General features: G+C 40.9%; 1 protein-coding gene across 2 annotated transcripts in view; it reads left to right on the top strand.

The window, feature by feature from the left end:
• The first annotated feature begins 2,180 nt into the window (after positions 1-2,180).
• The window catches only part of EHHADH (enoyl-CoA hydratase and 3-hydroxyacyl CoA dehydrogenase), a 65,172-nt gene continuing 46,717 nt past the window's right edge, over positions 2,181-20,635 (top strand). The window contains exons 1-5 of one of the 2 annotated variants that reach the window (XM_089671653.1): positions 2,181-2,299; positions 4,955-5,058; positions 6,703-6,875; positions 7,258-7,369; positions 10,568-10,672. In XM_089671653.1, the coding sequence (XP_089527779.1) occupies positions 2,226-2,299; positions 4,955-5,058; positions 6,703-6,875; positions 7,258-7,369; positions 10,568-10,672 (568 nt within the window). In that variant the 5' untranslated portion in view covers positions 2,181-2,225. The remainder of the gene's footprint in view (positions 2,300-4,954; positions 5,059-6,702; positions 6,876-7,257; positions 7,370-10,567; positions 10,673-20,635) is intronic. The other variant, XM_089671661.1, reaches the window with a different exon arrangement.

The following is a 20,635-nucleotide window of genomic DNA, read 5'->3' as shown; positions in this document are numbered from 1 at the left end:
TACACCAAAAATACAATGTAGGTGCGGTTTTGACTAATTTTCTATTGACTTCGATGGGGAGGTGCGATTTTGGTGCAGTTTTTTTTACTGCACCAAAAATGCAGCAAGCAGGATTTTAAAAAATGCAGCTGGCCCACAAGGGATCAGTATGAGTTCCATAGGATTACATGGCAACACGTTTTCCTTCTGATTTTTTTTTAAGGAAAAAGCAGAAGAAAAATGGATCAGTGTGAAAGCAGCTTTACGCTACCCTCTCCCCAGACTGAAAATTATGCTGTCCAAAGGTCTCTGCTTTGCTACTTCATCCAGAATGGAGACACCATGGCAGGGGCGGACTGACCATTTGGAAACTCGGGGTCAGTAGGGGGCCCCATGAGATGCCCCTGGTACCTTTTTCATAGGCTTTTTTGAGTTTGGGCAAGGACACAGGGGCCCCATGATCCCCTATTGCCCAGGGGCCCCATGAGTTGTCAGTCCGCCCCTGCACCATGGGGTTTATTTACTAAAGCTGGTTCACTCAGAATCTTGTGCACTTCTGCATGGAAACCAATCAGCTTCCAGGTTTTATTGCTTAACCTAGGTTCACACTACAGCAGTGCAGTAAATCCCATGTGATTCGCACAGGAACCGCACCGCACTCCTGTACAAATCACATGCGATTTGTATGCAGTGCGATTAGAGCCATGGCTCTATTCGCATCGCACCCACACCAAAACTGTGCAGGACCATTTTTTGGTCCGCACTAGAGTTGGATCGCATAGGTATTCGCACCTTTGCGATCTGATTCTACACATCGCACCGCATTTTGTGGACCAATGTCGAGGTGTTGTTAACATACACATCCGCATTGGTTCATATGAACGGGATGCGATTGTGACGCGGTGCGTAATTCGCACTGAAAACGCTGCGAATTCTGCACCGCATCAGTGTGAACCAAGGCTAAAACTTAATTGATCAAGCTGAGGTTAAAAGCTGATTGCCTACCATGCACAGGTGCAAGAGATTCTGAGTGAACCAGCTTAAGTAAATCTCCGTCCATAAGACACGAGGTGTGTTACTGGCAGGATCACTAGAAGAAATAAGGGGAAAAAACTAAAAAAAAAAAGAAAAAAAGAAAAGAAAACGAATGCATCCATCACATTATTATTATATTATTATTATACAGTGTTTATATGGCGCCAAAAAGTTTGCTCAGCACTGTACAATATAGTGGGGGACAGTACATGAGACAATACAGTAACAAAACAATATACAACAGGTTCGAAGGCCCTGCTCTTTCGAGCTTACAATCTAGGAGGCTACAATCACATCTAAGGATCAGGAAGCTGCAATATATTACATTTTTGTTTTGTGGGTTTTGTTTGCTTTAAATAGATTTTGCCAAGTTTTTTTTTTTTTAGCACAGCTCAGATTTTACCCGAATACAGGAAGGGAAGGAAGAATATGGTGGTAGCAGGGGCGGACTGACCATTCGAGCACCTGGGCACTGCCCGAGGGTCCAGGGTCAGTAGGGGGCCCCATGAAATGCCCCTGGTACCTTTTTTATAGGCTTTTTTTTGGGTGTGCTTTGAGTGTGGGCAAGGACAAAGGGGCCCCATGATCCCCAATTACCTGGGGGCCCCATGAGTTGTCAGTCCACCCCTGGGTGGTGGTATAAAGTAAATAGACCAAAATGAACTGACATGACAACACATAAAAGAAAAGCAAAGTGACTAAGCGTGGTATAATGTAAAAATATCACAAAGTCCCCATAGTAATACTGTTACATAGAGAATATTCATCGGACACTTCTATTGTGTTACTAAAGAAATAGATCAGTGCCTGTGGAACTACAAGTCCCAGCTTACACATACTCTGACACGTACAATTCACACACCATATAAACACAAAGAGGAAGAAACAAAGGGAAACGATGTAAAAAAAGGAATGCAGCTAATGCATCTAAGGATCGGTAAGCTGTAATATATTACATCTTTGTTTTTTGGGCTTTGTTTGCTTTGAATATATTTTACAGACACGTCTAATTCACACACAGTACAAACACAAAACAACACACGTGAGCCCGCAGTGCTGTCTAACCAACCTAGTCCCACCCACTGAGCTTCTGATTGGACAGCTGTCATTAAGGCCGTCCTGTGATAGGCTGAGGGAGAGGGGCGGGTTTTCCAATGCCTTTTCACCTCTTTACTTAGCTGTACTTTGTTCCTTGATAGAACACTGTGAACATGGCAGCCACAAGACGGCTCGTGAATACAGTTGCCGTGATCACCATCAATCATCCACCTGTCAATGCTCTCAGGTAATCATAGTGCCCACTTCTATCGTCTGTGTATTGTACTAACCTTCTTCATTTGTACATGACACTTATAACCCCTGATCACTCCATAGTAACTCCTGACAAAGTCATTTTTTGGCATTATGAATGATCATGCACATTTAAAGCTCAGTCCTACTTCTTACAACTCTGTATTTACTAAGCAGACTGGAGCATGCCTTGTTTGTGTATAATACAAGGACAAAGGGAGTTCATATTTCTGTAACCTCTGGGTTATGTGATCTGAGGATCTGTTTCCTTGGTTTTGTTCTTCATCTGTGCTTGTACAGGCTCTTAAAGTATTTAGCTTACCTAAGGCCACATTCACACTGAGCATCTAGCCCCTGTGGGTCCAGTCCTGGTGTTTTTGTATGTCCAGGAGGCACAAGTGCTCTGTCCAGTCCTGCTGCCCGCAGCCATTCTGTGACAGCCCGAAATATGCTGCAACTGGACACTGTACTGAGTGGTACCTGTGTCAAGGACCCCTATGTATTCAGGGATGTATGCCCACTTCCTGCATCAGCATATTTTAGCCTTTCATAGACTTTGCAGTGGGCATCAGGGCTGGACATAATATCGGTGCATTGCAGCACATTGCAATATGGTGTGGTGCTTAGAATTAAATGAAATGCATATTTTTTTTATTTCAAATGTTTTTATTGAAAGATTTTAGTACAATACAAAACAATGTGCATCAATATGGTTCACAGTTGATTACAGTAATACTTTTGCGTGAAATGAATTCCCCACCGTTTGGCTGGGGGCGATATAAACATGTATCATTATTCCCTGAGAAGTATTGTCTGGTGTGAACCACCTAGGGGTGAGAAAGTTGTATCAAGTGGGTAAGGAACAGGGTGGGGGCACCAGTCTAGAACATAGGACCCAAGTTATATATATTTATATAAATATTATCAGAAATGCATAATTTTTATGTGTTTGATTTACATTTTGTTGCAATCAGTCTCCCTGCTTAGTAACAAAAATAATATTTTACATTAAAGCACACTGGTCAGATTGTTTATATTAGGTCTCTGTTCACATTTGTGAGATAAAGTTGTGGTAAGTAAACTGTGCATCTTTTTTTGCAAGTGTGCTGTGGTGCCATTTCTTCTTAATAGCATCCCAATTCGCCTTGCTAAAGCGCAAGAAAAATTGTGTGCCAAAACGCATGGTAACATGTTGCTGCGTCATTTTAAAAAATGGTGCTTGCATTCCTTTTTTGCACTGAAATAATATGGGTGTGCTGCAAATGAACATGTGAAAATATTGGCAAGCTGTTGTACCATCACAGGTGTGAATAGAGCCTAAACTGGTCTCCTTCAAATGCATAGCTATAAAATAGTGAAAATATTGTACATTCTTTTCAAAGTAGACCTGTCATAAGATAAACTGCCTTTTGTTGATCTAGTTCAATAGATTCAGAGTCACTGATCTCAAACAAGCTTAAAGATCTAGAAAGTCAGAAGAATGTTAGCACAATAGTTTAATAGTTAGTGCTCCTGCTTTGCATTATGTTTGTACAGTGTCTTGAAAAAGTATTCATACCCCTTGACATTTTCCACATTTTGTCATGTTACAACCAAAATGTATTTTATTGGGATTTTATGTGATAGACCAACACAAAGTGGCACATAATTGTGAAGTGGAATGAAAATGATAAATGGTTTTCAAAATATTTTACAAATAAATATGTGAAAAGTGTGGCGTGCATTTGTATTCAGCCCCCCTGAGTGAATACTTTGTAGAACCACCTTTCACTGCAATTACAGCTGCAAGTCTTTTTGGGGATGTCTCTACCAGCTTTAATATAAATTAGTGCAGCGCTAACATATAAGAAATCAATAAATTCAAAACAACGTCCATAGAGTCTATGAATTGTGACTGTAGAAACTAGTAGGTACTGGTGGTGCTCCTTGGGAAATGATAGAAATGTGCACTCACCAGAAATAAAAAGGGTATGACGTTGTATAAAATCCCTCATCAGAGGTCTGGTCAAAGGTCTGGTCAGCCTGGGCAATCCTCCCTTCCGTGTGATGACAGGACTCAGTGAAGAAGAATAAGATCCAGGTAACCAGAGGTTTCCTCAAAGGGACTGGCTGGGTGGAACTGCCTGTTTACAGGAATCTTCCACCTCTTGGTATGGTGCCTGGGTCTGAAAATAAGTACTACTCTCAGGAGTTTAGGGAAGGATGCCCATAGTGTAGTAGGTTATCAAAAAGAACTTTATTGTAAACATTCAAAGGTATCCAAATCGCGATTAGAAGTTAAAATAGCATCCAGGTATAGTATGAACTAACCCTGTCGATATTAAAGATGGCTGCCGGGCCTCCACGTGGCTCCGGCGACGTAGCGTTACGACGTCCAGGGCTCCTCCTTACGCGTTACATGCGCACGCACATCATCAAAGGAATGGAACCTCTTGACATATGCTGTAAAGTAGGGTGGGTACAGATAAATTACTCCTGATATATAGCTTAGGAGATGAGCTGTCTTGCAAATTAACGGCTCTTCCAGGGTCTGAAACTGCAACCCAATTATTCAGTTTCTTTTAGAGAGCTAACCTAATATATATTTTGGTATTGGTCGGACTTGATTATTTTTTATTTCTGTGTAAATCCTGTATTTTCTATGTTTTAGCTCATCAGTCCGCCATGCATTGGTTGAAGAATTTGGCAAAGCCAGCAAAGATCCCACAGTGGAGGCCATTGTGTTGAACGGGTCCAATGGAAAATTCAGTGCAGGTATGATCAGTTCAGCTTCTTGTGTGATCTGGGGTAGCTCTGGAGTGACCGTCAGGCAGTTTTGTAAAAGTAAATCGGTTCATTTATTTGAATCACGGATAAGCAAAAGACCGCTGATTTCAGCCAAAGTCAGTAGACAGCCCAAGTCCTAGTATCACAAAACTAAACCACAGGCTCACTGCCAATCTTCGGTCCCATACAGGGTTAGGCTCCTTCATAGTAAGGGTGCCAGGCAGGGCACATGGGGGTTAGTAGCCCGTGTCTCAGCTTGTCTGAGAGCTCACACTTGCCACACAGCTTGTGAGCCTCTCCTCCACTCACTTCCCTGAAACAGGTGCTGCTTCCCTCTGCTGTCCTTCAAGCCTTCCTTACCTGGGACTTCTCCCCTTCGGGACCAAAGTTCTGGTAGTCAGGGTTTGGAGGCTCTTCCCACCCAAGTTTCTTTGAACCTCTGAAATTCCAGGTCCCTAATAGCAATTTAGCAATCCAGAGAGTACTGGATATCAGCCTTCTCTGGCCAAACTTAACCAGGGGCACCTCACCCTGCAGGGGTGAGAACCCTTGAGTACCGCAGTGTTTTCCAATTTATAGTAGTATCGGGGATAACGTCTCACTTAGATCATGAATTTTTACTGGGTGGCTTCAGAGTTTACATGCAGTACTACCTGCTGGTGAATTGAGTTCTTCAGCATTAATGTACCATTCTTGATGAGAACTTATCCATTTAAATGTTCAGAATGAAGTCTACCAGTGCTTGGTATATATGTATATGTATGTATGTATGTGTGCATATAAGCAACTCATCCACTCTTTCATCATATCACAACTCGATTACTGCAACTCCCTCCTCACTGGCCTGCCTCACCACAGGCTATCCCCGCTTCAGTCGATCCTGAATACAGCGGTCAGACTCCTCCACCTTACCAACCGCTCCTTTCCGCCACCCCCCTCTGCCAATCCCTCCACTGGCTTCCAATTGCCCAATGGATCAAATTCAAAATGCTAACACTGACGTTCAAAGCTGTCTATAATTCTGCCCCAAACTAAATCACAGACCTAATATCCAAATACCACCAAAAACGCATTCTCCGCTCCTCACAAGACCTCCTTCTCTCTAGTTCCCTGGTCTCCTCCTCCCATGCCCGCCTCCAGGACTTCTCAAGGGCATCACCCATCCTCTGGAACTCCCTACCCCAATACATTAGACTTTCACCTTCTCTCCTCTCCTTTAGGCGCACCCTGAAAACCCACCTCTTCAGGGAAGCCTACCCCGCCCTCTGCTAATTGCCGATCTCCTCCACTCTTCCTACCACTCCATCCCCCACAGCTTTTCCTCCCGTACCACTATCCCCTCCCTCCTAGATTGTAAGCTCCAAGGAGCAGGGCCATCTAACCCCTCGTGTATTGCACTGTATTGTTATTGTACTGTCTCATGTATTGTCTCCCATTGTAATGTACAGCACTGAGCGAACTGTTGGCGCTATATAAATACTGTATAATAATAATGGTGGGATGAGGGATCTTCTGTTGCTTTATAGGGGCTGCTGGAGGTGTGTACCCCTCACTGTCACTAGTTGTACACTAGGTACTCTGCACAGATTTTCTGCTTACATACAGTACAGTTTGGTTTGTTTCTGGTTCCAGGTGCAGACATACGGGAGTTTGGCACTTCTGCTATTAAAACTGTCTCTTTAGAAGACATAAATGGCACCATTGAAGCTAGCCAGAAGCCTGTAGTGGCAGCTATTGAAGGTATAGCACTTGGTGGAGGGCTTGAGCTAGCCCTGGCATGTCACTACAGAGTGGCAGACATACAGGTAAATGTGTATTGTTATAGCACTTTACAGTCATACATACAGTTGAATAACATTATGGGAGGTCTAACCAGTTTACAATTCAAGTAATAATTTTCTATACATATACCACTTCTTCTTTTTTTTTTTTTTTTTTTTTTTTTTTTTTTTTTTAAATCAAACTGTCATTTTTTGGACTGTATTGACCTATAAACCTGTATATGTAGACTCTCTCAACCTGCACTAAAAAAACCCAGCAAGGCTGGCTACCCCAAGCTACAGCCAAAGCAAGGTTGCTCCCTTTTTATATGTGATAGGTGTACTGTTTGGTTATTATTGAAAATGGAAGCAAAAAGTTAGTTGTAAATTTTATTCTTAAATTTTTTTTATTCATTTCTGATTACAGTCCCGGGTTGGTCTTCCTGAAGTGCTAATTGGCATTCTACCAGCAGCCGGAGGAACTCAGCGTCTGCCTAGGCTGATAGGCATTCCTGCTGCTCTAGATGTGATTGTTCGAGGTGACTTTTTTAATATGACAACACATACAGTATATTGATTACGTTGTAGTGCTTAAGCCTGGGTTCACACTGATGCGGTGCGGAATTCACAGCGTTTTCTGTGCAAATTCCGCACCACATCAGAATCGCACCCCGTTCCTGTGAACCGCTGCGGGTGTGTGTGTTAAGTTAACAACACCCTGAAATCGGTCCGCAAAACGCGGTGCGATGTGCAGAATTGGATAGCATAGGTGTGAATACCCATGTGATCCGATTCTAGTGCAGACCCAAAAAAGGGTCCTGCAACTTAACAAAATGTATGGCTCAAATCGCACCGCACACAATTCGCATGTGATTTGCACAGGAGTGCGGTTCCTGTGCGAATCACATGCAATGTACTGCACCACATGAGTGCAAACCTAGCCTGAGTGTGCATATTTTGTTTGTTTTTTTATACTGATGAAGTCCCTCAATTTTCCTGAGAGTACATTGTAAAGTTTTCGTCCTGTAACATCTGGTGGTGTTGGAGAAAATATTGTCAAGTGGAGGAATATGTTCTGGTGGTATTGTCACTGGTGACATGCTTGCCAAAAAAATTTCCTCCTTACTCCACTGCTCAGCATAGAAAGTAAATAGGAAATGAATAGTGCTTTATCTTTCAAAACACTTCATTCCCACATAAAAACTTACAATTAGCCACTCACATATCTCTGGTGCTTGATTTCACCAGATTTAGCCAGCAAAACAATCAACAGTAAGTACTGTTTGTATCTATCAGCGTTCTCGTGTTACCAATCCAGAATAAAGTGTTTTTAAGGATAAAGCACTATTCTTTGCCTATGTACTTTCTATGCTGAGCGGTGGAGTAAGGAGGAGCAGGATTTGCATGGAGGATGTGATCTACCCTTGACACAAGTGCTATTTGACCAAACATTAAATGTGATGTTAAAAGCTCCAGGTGAGAGCACATCTGATGTGTTGGTGGAGGTGCACAATTTAATAAGTGAGAAGGCACTGAGTGTACTGAATTGTATATACATTTCAATTTTTGCGGTTTATCACACAAACTGAAGGAACACCAGAAGGACTGTATTGAATATATGGGACTTGTTTCATATTGTATTTTTCAGTTGATGTATATTCTTATATTTTATGAGATTCTGGAGATATGAGGCACACAGGTTGTTGTACTTGATGGTATTGCATTTATGATGTACATAGATTTTGTATTTTAATGATATTGCATTGTGAGAAAAGTGTGGTAATATAATTTTTAATTTTAAGTATAGTACATTTTATATGAGTGTGTCAGTGTGAGCTTTTAATTTGAGTAGAAACTAAGGTGTAATATAGGGGATAGAGGGTATGCAATAGTTCACACAGTGCTGCACACAAATTTTTATCTGTAAAATTCTCTACTTTCTACTAAACTGTACAGTCGAACAATTTGATAAAGAAACTATTGAATGTACTGAAATTTTCCTACGAACATTTGTTTGAAAATCTAATATGGCCAGCTTAACCACTTGCCTACCGGGCACATTTAACCCCTTCGTGCCCAGGCCAATTTTCAGCTTTCAGTGTGTCACACTTTGAATGACAATTGCGCGGTCATTTTTTTTCACACATAGAGCTTTCTTTTGGTGGGATTTAATCGCCACGGGTTGTTTTAATGTTTGCACTATAAACAAAAAACCAGCAAAAAATAAAAAAAAAAAGTTATTCTTTGTTTCTATTATAAAATTTTGCAAACAGGTAATTTTTTTCTCCTTCACTGATGTGCATTGATGAGGCTGCACTGATGAGCAGCATGGATGAGATGGCGTGGATAGGCTGCTCTGATGGGCACTGATAGGCTGCTCTGATGAGGCGGAACTACTGATGATGCTGCACTGATGGGCGACATTGCTGGGCACTGATGGGCGCAAGTGGTGGGCAGCACTGATGGGTTGCACTGCTGGGTATGGATGATCGGTGCAGATGTCCTTTGTGTCATTTTCCGGTTATCGGCAGCACTTTCCTCATGCTGTGACAGCGTGAGGAAAGTGCTTCTGATAACCAGCAACTGTATTTACATTGTGATCTTCTGTGTCATTGGACACAGCGGATCGCATGGTAAAAGGCTGCGGTTATTGGCCTTTTACCTCATCATGTGATCAGCTGTGTTCGTAGGAGACAGCGATCACAGAGAGCGTCAGGTGTGTGCCACTGGGGGCATGTTATGGGAGGACGTCATATGAATCCCTCCCATAGCTGGACAACCGCTCTGTAGCTGTCATTCGGCCATAGCGTGGTTGGCAAGTGGTTAGAGAGGTTCTAAAGTCCTAAAGTTATATTCTGCATTAAGGTAAAAGACCTTCTGTGTTTTAGGATCCTCTGAAACCCCACCCCTCTTTATACTTACCCGATCCTGATGCCAGAGCTGTGCATGAGCGCAGCATCTCTCCACTCTCTCCCTCCTCACTGGGTAGATTAATAGCAACAAGAGTCATTGTCTCTTGCTGCTGTCTATCAAATCTTATGATGAGGCAGTGGGGGGGAAGCTGTGTCAATGGATGCAGGCAGTGGGACTCTGGAACAAGCCTGCATGAGTATTCACCTTACTAAGCCACTTGCTATGGGAGCACTGAGAATTGGGGGGGGGGGGGGGAGTAGCCAGGAGTACCCCAGAGGAAGAGGATCGGGGCTGCTCTGTGCAAAACCATTGCATAGAGCAGGTAAGTATTAAATTTTTGTTATTCAAAGAACAAACAATGGTTTATTATCCCTTTATATTTTAGCCCAGAGGTAATAATTCTGCTAGTTTTGAACTTCCTCAGCAAACATTATTTTTTTTTCTATTGTTTAAGGCTTAATCCCAATATATTTCAGGCATGCATGCTATACAGTATATGCAGTTCTCTTTCCATATATACAATACCCACATACACAAGCACAACTAAAAGAAACATGGGAATAAACATTTTGGGGAGTAGTTACATTATGTCCACTTCTTTGGCTGGCAGGGGTTTTTCCTTTCATGAGGAGCTCCAGCTGGCTAATTGTTTGGCAGCTAGATATACAGTATATTATTTTAGTAAGTTGCTATTTCGGTGGGTTGGTAAAAATGATGTGACCTGTGTAAAATGTTTTAGTTGAGCTTTACTGACAGCATTAGTTGGGTACAGGACCCTGTTTTACTTACGCTGACCTTGGGTCTGATTTATAATTATTTTCCAGGAAGGCACATTCCTGCCACAGAAGCGCTAAATCTGGGTATTGTTGATGAAGTTGTGCAGGGGAGTGCTGTGGATGCAGCTATACAGTTGGCCCAAAAGGTTATTGGTAAGTAGATCTGGGACTTATGAATTCACTTATCACCTCCTGTATTGTGTTATATCAAACTCTTTATTCATTTAGGTACAGGTATAAACAGATTTACATTCCGTGAGGTGGGCAAGTCTAATTTAGTGGGTAATTGTACTTTACACCACATACATGCAATTACTTCCATGTGATCATGCTCGATTAGTAGAGCGTGCATGGGAATGTGCATGTTTCAGGGGCGGACTGACCATTTGGAAACTCGGGGTCCCCATGAGATGCCCCTGGTACCTTTTTTTTTTTTTTAATTAATTAATTTATTTATTTATTTTTTTTTTCATAGGCTTTTTTGAGTTTGGGCAAGGATACAGGGGACCCATGATCCCCCTATTGCCCGGAGGCCCCATGAATTGTCAGTCCACCCCTGGCATGTTTATGTGTAATAGGCACTTGTTGAGACCAGGAGGTAAATGTGTGGGGAATGGGAGCCAAACACATCAATTGTTAGCTGGAAATTGCTGTCATTTTAATTGTGAGCACCTGACAGTAGTGTAACCCAAATGCTGATTTTTGTCTTGAATCTCTGTCTTCATCTGCTCCTTATTTTTTTGGGAGAAAGAGGGAAAATACTACAATGTGCCCAAAATGTTTTGTAGTATCTAAGAAACAAGTTAAACCAAAAAAACATAAGACTAACCCCAGGATGTTATCAGAATCCTCCCTCCCATCCCCTGTAAGTATTGGATAATATAAAAAAAAAAGTTATCCAAATGGCCATTTTATTTAACTGAAGCCATGGTCATGTGACAATCCTGCTCTCTTCTTCCCTTTTTACTTCCTGGGGTTCTATGGTTGGGTGTCCACGTCACTGTCTGCTTGATGTACAGAGTTCCTGTTGGTGGAGGCAACACTTCCAGTGGCCAGGTTCTCTCTCACTGGCTCATAAGAAAGGAGAACTCATGGGGCAGAAGGGGACCAGTGCCCAATAAAATAATAAGCAGAGAACAATGTCTGGTCCCCAGGATATTCGCTTTGCTTATAGAGGAAACTGTGGCTTTGATCCATTACACTGGAGGATGGCTTGAGAAGACCTGTTTGGCGTAAAGATTTGAGGAGTAAGATAATTGATGCACAATGCACTACTTATTTAAGTTTAATTTTTGACTGGAGTTGGGTTTTAAAGAGTTACGGCCAAAGTCTGCAGGCTAGAATCATTCAGGGTATAATAAACACAAAGAACCCAGTCAGTAATCAGTTAAGCATTAACATATACACCTAGAATCATGCCTTACCTTTGCAATAAACTGCAGAACAGTGGTGTTCAAAGTACTTCAAGTGACTTATAACATAGTTTGCTTTGGTTAACTTAATGAGGCTGTTAGTGCTTATCGCTGCATTGTCTGATACTGCAGACAAAGTTAAGCCTGGTACACACAGCAGTCCCCCTGACGCAACCCCCCTGCCCCCCACCAGAATGCATTGGATAATAGTCCACTGCTGGTTTTCCAGCATTCCCGTGCGAAGGAAGCCGGACAGGCTGCCATACACACTGGCTGAATGTCTGCCGGTTTCTAGAGGGGAGAAGACAAGAGAATGGGGAAACAGGATAATATATGTGATTTTCTCCAAAAATCGTCCAGTGATCTGGAAAGTTACCTTATTGCTGGTGTTGGAAACGTTGTCAACAATCTATCCCCAAGCACACCTTGTTTGGTACATTCTGCACTTATTGCAAAAAATATTGCTGTAGATCATGCCATGCATCTATTGACAACATTGAAAGTAAGTACACCCCATAGAAATTGTTTGGTTATTATTTTTTTTCCAACATATTTGAACAGTCATCTATTAGAGCTTAATTCAAGATTTTATACTTGAATAAAAACCCAAAGAAAATGTGCCTTTTCAATCATTATTTAACCAAAATATAAATAGGTGCAATTATGTACTGTGGAAAAAATAAGAGCACCCATGAGCTCAGAGGCTTTAGCAGAAACTGACTTATTGTAGGCTTTCCCCACAACTGGCCACCAGTTGTTTTTTTTTTATTAACTTTGTGAAATTCTTGACTACTCCTCTATGCAAAATTTCCTTCAGTTGCACAGTGTTTTGTAGGTTTCCTTGCATGAGCTGCCCCCTTTTTACCCCCACCCCCTCAACCTTTTTTTAAGAGGATTCAAATCAGGGCTTTGAGTAGACCAGTCCATATCCCCACATTTCTTCTTTCTGAGCCATTGTTTGGTGGATTTTCTTGTATGCTACACAAGTCCCAGACCAGCCAGCAACCGTGTTCATGATCACCACCACACCAGTGCAGTGTTGCCTTTGCCTTCCAGCTGTACTGATCCTGGCATGTTTATTGACCAAGTTTCTGCCTGCTGTCTGGAATGACGCATTTTTCTGTTTAATGACTATGTCTCTCCTGAACTGACCCATATGCAAGTCTGACTGACTATGTTCCGGTGAGACACCAGTCCCAACCTTCCCACTGCGGACAACTGCACTGTTGGAGCCACAGAAACTCTTTTGTTCTTCCTTTCTTCTGCCGCCTATACTTTCTGACAAGTGAACATGGCATTCCTTGGGATAGCCATGTACCATTAGGCTAGGTTTGCTTGGCTTGAACGGGGCCTGCTATAGGTGAAGCTACACTAAGCTATATTCCCTGACAACTTGTACCATTACAGTACATTACAATGTTTTTGATTCAGGTCGTTGATTTGTGGGATACACAAGATACAATATCCAGTACATAATCAGTCCAAACACTGAAAAAGTCTCATGTGGTATTCCCATACTCGGGAGGAGTAGCAGAATGTGTTTTGCAGTGTAATTCTAAGTATGCCTATGCTGTGTGTGAAAAATATCCTAATAAATTGACCATTTTGTAAAAATTAATTTTCATTTTCTTTCTTTGCAAAAACTTGTGGGAAAAAAGGAAGTCTTCAAATGTTGCTCTTAACTTTCCTGGCGGTCTGATTATGTCAATATTTTTGAATGTCAAATCGGTACATTGTTTTGCATGGAAATTTGTTGTTTTATATTGTAGGCCTGTAATTCTTAGGAAAAACTCACTTTAATCTATCCAAACAAGAGTCTAGTAAACATCCCGGGTATGATAAAGTTTGAAACACGAAATCCTAAATTATAATATAATAATAAATTTTAATTTAATAATGTAATAAAACCAAAAACACTGAAATTTGAAATAGAGCACCAAGTTCGCACATCACTAAGCTCGTCGCTGTTGTCACTTTCAGTGTCTGATGACGAATTTCCCCACGAATCACTATCGCTCAATTCTGCAATAGATTTTAATTCACTATTGCTGTTTTTTTAGCTGGTCTAAAACCGCTTTTGACCTAAAGGGATGCTTTTTGGACGCCATGGACGTTCTCAAGTTTCCAGGCAGAAAGGGACAAAACTGAAGTGCAATGGTTTGATACAGTAATGTAATCCTAACAGATTACAATGTATTGTGTATATGTCATGTTTTTACTTTTTTGAATCTCCCGCCGGTTCCACGCCCCTGCGTCGTGACGCTCGCAGGGAAGGGGACCCATAAGAATGATGCCAGCATCGGCTGGAGGACATGGCTGGAGGACACAGTGGGGGGACATCTGGGGATCGCAGGACAAGGTAAGTTACACTGCAGTGTAATCCCGAGTGTGGCTCGGGGTTACTGCTTTTGGTACTGAAAAATGTGACAGCTTTTGATTCAATCGTCCAAATACTTTTGGTCCCTTGAAAAAGGGGGGATGGCTACTCTTAAGAGCTGTAATTCCTAAACCCTTCCTCCAATTTTAATGTACATACCCTCAAATTAAACCTGAGAGTGTGTACTTTCAGCCCATATCCATTATATAACTATAGCTTGAATGTTTTGGTCAATACCTGAAAAAACTAAAATTGTGCCTGTGTCCAAATATATAAGGACCTAACTGTATACATATGTGAAATATCACATATTCACAGTTCTGTTTTGACAATGTTAGCAAATAGAAATAGCTAGGGAATTTCAAGTCTATGTCAGGTAGTTTTTAATTTACTCTCTGTATTGTACAATGAAAGCTGCAGCCTGCTGACTTCAGTGGTGACTGCACCTCTGTATGTGCAATTCTAATTGACACTTGGAGTTGGCAGGTTTGTTTGTAAACAAACCCATGTGATTGCTAGTGAAGACCACTGTAAGTAATGTTCTCAACACAGGGAACCCTGCTGATGAAACATAATTGACAGATTGCAGGAGTCTAGATGTTTAAAGTACAGAGTACTTAAAACCAATACTTCAATAGTTGTTGGAGTCTTGTTGCCTAAAACACTTACTGGTGATGAGAAAGGACATGCGAGATTGGCAGAGCTACAAACCCAGCTGCAGAAATCTAGTTACTGGGCCAAGCATTAGAATTTAATCACCAATCCAACCAAAAATTTAAAGTGTATAAAAACTATTACAAATAAATAATTTGTAAAACAAGATATGCAGCGCTAATAAAGTTAATAGGAACAAGTGGAAAATCAGAACATGAATAGCTTAATACCATATGTGAAAGAACTCAGTCCATATCGCATGGTGAAATAAAGTGATAGGTGCAATTGTCCAAATAATCCATGGTCAGAGATAATCGTGACTCTTGTGATCTCGTGATTGTACAAATAATGCACTAACCAGATAGCGCAAGAGATGCGCATGGAGCAATTAAGACCCGCTCCTGGTGCTCTGGACTTGTGATATTAGGAGGATATCATCTGCAGGTTGGCCACCAGATGTCATCAATCCAGGTATATTCGTAAGTCATCCACCAGAAAAATCATCAGCGGGGGAGGGGGTAATCACACATCACTCCAAACCAACAGGAACCTTCAAAAGCGGGCTCCCATGCAATAGATGAGACCCAGAGAAGCTTCTAATAGTGTAGTATATCTTTTAATAAGCAAAACTTACAGCACGTACAGTTTAAGGATAAACTTACATCCAGAAAAGAATCTGGCCACCAGGGTGTCAGTCAGGATAGCCTTGTGGTATGAGTACACCGGTCAGGGGCACCTCCCTAACGCGTTTCGTGTAAATAACACTTCCTCAGAGGGAGTGTGCCCATGGTAAATGATTGTGCTTATATAGAATTGTAATTGGCGCGCAATTGTGCATTCCTGCGTCGCCGATTCCGGTTCGCGCATGCGCACTAGTGACTTAGCGGCCATTTTCCCAGTGATTTGAGTACATAGACGGAAAACGGACTTTCGCGCATGCGCAGTGAGCGCTCGCGGCCATTTTCCAAGAGTTCATAACTAGGGAAGGCATTCGCGCATGCGCAGTGAGCGTTTGCGGTTGCCATTTTGTTGGTGCCACAGTGTACACATACTGAAAAGCCTCCTAAACAGACGCCCAGCATCAGGAGCACCGAGGATTCTCTCTACTCCCTTTACAATAAGCTCACAATACATTTTATTGAGGGTGAGCTTAGGACATTAAAAACATAAAAAATATATAGAAATAAAAGTGTATATAAATACTATAAACATAGACTAATGGAGATTACGAGCAGTGACATCTGGTGGATGGTTAGGGTATTTACTCTAACATGCCACTCAACCTATATCACTACATGATTAATAGGAATAATATTCCGCTGGCATTAATGTGTAATATACATGCAATGAAATGGTCTTCACACCATTGCCAGAAAATATATTCATAATGAAATCAAAAAATGGATTGGATATCCAATCAGAACAATCCATAACAAGTAAATAAGTTAATACTGGTCACTAAAAACAGTACTATGAACCATATAAGATTAGTGTTTCCAAATCTCCCCAAACGAATGGGTGCAGACAGTTAAATATATATATATGGTAAAACAACCTTATATAAACCTAAAAAGGTAGGAAACAGTAACCTCTTTAAAATTTGGATAAATAAAAATAAACATAAAAATCGTGAAAGAAAATATATCAAAGACTGGTAGCAATCCAAAAAGCCTGTCCCCTACTACGATAGTTCGCGTATGAATAATCGACTAGTATAGTGATCAAATAAATAAGCCCCCCGTATAGAACACCTTGACAGTAATAAATTAGCTGGTATCGATGAAGCAGTTTACATCTAGCTCTACATTTAGCCCTTGTGGTGCTTGGGTGTGTAACACAAAAATCCACTTCGTTTCTAGCATTGAAACGGCTCTTCTCTTATGTGTGCCTCTCCAATTCTTATTAACAATGTCAATGCCTGTGAATTTCAGTGCGTGTGGATTCCTGTTATGATGTTGGCGAAAGTGCATGGACAGTGAGTGATCCTTAAAACCTTTTTTGATGTTAGATAGGTGCTCACGCAACCTGTCTCTCAATCTCCTCGTCGTTCGTCCTACATATTGCTTACCACAGGTACAACTCAGGAGATATACTACATGGGAACTGTAGCAAGTAATAGTCGATTGTATGTCATAGGATTGGCCAGTTATGTTCGAACTAAAAGTTTTCACAGATCTTTTGTGAATGCCATTAAAGGTGCATAACCTACATTTATTACAAGGAAAAAATCCCTTGGTGTTAAGGAAACCAAATGTAAGAGGCTTAGGGGGGTTGACAATATTAGAAGCTAGCATGTTTCTTAATGTTGGGGCTCTCCGGTAAGTAATTTCCGGTCGATCTGGAAGGGTTTCACCCAATACCGGGTCATTTTTTAAAATGTTCCAATTTTTTTTAATAATATTGGCCACTTCCTTGTGCTGTGTTGAGAAGTTGGTAATAAAGGGACATTTCCTCTCTGTTTTGAACTTTACTTCTGGAAGTCAGGAGATTCGTTCTATCGATATTAGCCACTTCCCTTTCTAAGATATTCTCGTCGTAGCCTTTCTCAATGAATCTCCCTTTGAGTATGTTAGCCTGTGTTCTATAGTCATCTGCTTCCGTACAATTCCTCCGAACACGGAGAAATTGGCCCCTCGGTATATTGTCTAGCCATCTCGGGAGGTGACAACTATCTTTAGGAATATAACTATTCCTGTCTGTTACTTTAAAGAAGGTCTTAGTGGAAATGCATGCCCCATTCTTGCATAAAGTTAAGTCCAGAAAATTAATCTCACTGTTGCTATACTGAAAAGTGAGTTTAATATTATTGTTATTATGGTTGAGGGTGGTAAAAAAGTTGTTTAACGTAAATATGTCACCCTCCCAGAGAAGTAGGATGTCATCAATAAACCTTCGATAAAAAATTAAATGCGGCCAGTCTCTAGAATATATTATGTCCTCTTCCCATCTTGACATAAAGAGGTTTGCCAGACTCGGCGCAAACTTCGCGCCCATGGCAACTCCTGTCCGCTGTAGGTAATATTTAGCATTAAACCAGAAGTAGTTGTTGCATTGCAAATTCCAATAGTTCTAGCAAGTAACGCTTTTGAGGATGTGGGATCTCAGTGGCTTCATTAAGATAAAACTCAGCAGCATTTAAACCATCCTCATGCTTTATGTTACTATACAATGCTGACACATCCGCTGTGACTAGTAGAGTGTGACTGCTTATGTGGATGTCTTTTATATCCATCAGTACCTGTTTTGAATCTTTAAGGAAGGATGGTGTTTTCCAAACTAGAGGTTGTAGAAAAAAATCTAAATATTCACCAACACGGGAACAGAGGGAACCTATTCCACTTACTATCGGGCGACCCGGGGGGTTTATGGGATCTTTATGGATCTTGGGTAGACAGTAGAGTATGGGAAGCCTAGGGGCCGTAGGACATAGGTAATCCCTTTCTTTTTTTATTGAGAATACCCTGATCCGATCCTTTTTTTAATTAGAGATTTTACAATTTTTTTTATATGCTACCAAAGGATTTCTCTGTAATTCCATATATGTATCTTTATCATCAAGAATATTTTGTACTTGGGACGTATAATCCACTTTATTCATTACAACTACGCCACCCCCTTTATCGGCAGGTCGGATCACCAGATTCTTATTTTCAAGTAAATCTTTAGTCATGGTGTCAATCTGCTTACGGTCATATGGTTTATTCCATTTTCTCACTTGCAATTTGTCTAGGTCCTTAATGACCATATTTTTGAAAATGCTAATGTGAGAATGGGCCTGTGGATTAAAGAGTGACGCATTTCTTAAATTCGTGTTTATAAAACCCGTGTTGCCTGTATTTTGGGGAATTCTGCTTATTGGATTGCTAAGGAAATATCTTTTCAGAGATAACTTACGAATGAATTTCTGTATATCAATAAATGTATTGAATTTATTGAGTTTCACTGGAGGGGCAAATTTAAGACCTCTATTGAGGAGCTCCAGTTCTTTATCCGTAAGGGTCTGACCACTGAGATTAAAAATGCCTGTGTTAGTTAAATTTTTCTTCTTTTGTCTATTAGACCTGACTCCTCCTCGCTTTCCTCTTGTCGTAGGCTTCTTTTTCTGCCTGAGCCTTTCCCTAAAAAATGATGATGGTTGGGAGCATCATAATCATTAGGTCTAAATTGCTGGCTATGGTATAATTGTCCTGTGGGGGTTCCGTAATCAGGATTATAATAAGGATAAGGTGAAAATTGATTATGTCGGTAGTCTGCATATGTATCGTTATAGGTACGATATTCAGAATCCCTATGTCTATTTCTTGAAGGGGTCCTCCTAGGGGGTTGGTCATACCGTTCATCGTGCGGTGTTGTAAGATTCCCCCCCTTTTTGATTGTTATATTGTGCTTTATTCTTACCATTTGGCTTAGGTCGGGGACCCCCCTTAGATTGATATTGTTTGGGCTTATTAGGTCCCTTAGAGTAATGATAATGGTCATTAAGGGGATGTGCTCTCATATCCCTATTTCCAATTCGTGAATCTTGGTCATAATCCAAAGCTTCAAATCTGTTATAAGTGGCTATGTTATAATCATGCCTAGGTGTGTAATGGGACAAATTTCTATGCCTATTACTGGGAGTTTTTGGGTGCACCACACCCTTCCCTTGATAAGTATTCCTAGTGTGGTTATTATTATGAGCCAATGTGGTTTGAGAATCTGGCTTGTTCATGGAATCAAAGTCATAGTTTTTTGCTTCCCACTTAAAGACAGATTTTTCTTTATAATCAAAGTAGTCTCTAACATACTTCTTTCTCTTCTTAATTTTTTGTTCTTTTGTCTGTTTTTTCCAGAAGCAATCTCAGTTTCTCAGATTCTAACTTATACTCCTCATTATCCATGTAAGGTACTAATAGTTCACGTGTCTTGTTGATCTCTTTATCTAAATGGGCCAGTTTTTTTTTTTCCTGAGAATGAGGAACTTCAACAGGTCTATGCCCATATTATTAAAAAAGAGATACCACTCTGATTCACTGTTAATGTCGTCGGTTTCAGGTGGTACTTCCCATCTGAGTGACCTTGGGACCATTCCCTTCTTTGATATATTTCTCCAAGAAGGAGATGTCCCATAAAGTGCGTATTTCAGAAGTGGTATGGTTAGTCAGATGAATGAAAAGGCCATGTAGATTACTATTTGGCTCTTCCCCATAAGTAAAAACATCATCTGTGATTAAGGAGCGTTTGGATCTATATTCAAATATATCCATGGTGGATAATTACAATAGTAGTAATAGTGACAATGATAAATCGTCTACCCAAAAAACCCTGCTGCTCAAATTAGAGGTAATAGGTAAATGTATAAGTTGATAATAGAGCGCTGGGAACGTAGGAATAAAGCAGCTAGCATAAAAGGTAACCTTTGGAACCCAAATGAGAACATGTAAAACAAGATATGCAGTGCTAATAAAGTTAATAGGAACAAGTGGAAAATCAGAACATGAATAGCATAATAACATATGTGAAAGAACTCAGTCCATATCGCATGGTGAGATAAAGTGATAGGTGCAATTGTCCAAATAATCCATGGTCAGAGATAATCGTGACTCTTGTGATCTCGTGATTGTACAAATAATGCACTAACCAGATAGCGCAAGAGATGCGCATGGAGCAATTAAGACCCGCTCCTGGTGCTCT

This window comes from Staurois parvus, unplaced genomic scaffold (genome assembly GCF_062004578.1).
Source record: "Staurois parvus isolate SC_StPar_1 unplaced genomic scaffold, SC_StPar_1.0 ptg000011l, whole genome shotgun sequence".
Classification (NCBI taxonomy): Eukaryota; Metazoa; Chordata; class Amphibia; order Anura; family Ranidae; genus Staurois; species Staurois parvus.
Note: the sequence above shows the minus strand (reverse complement) of the source record. Positions and strands in the feature narration are given on the sequence as shown.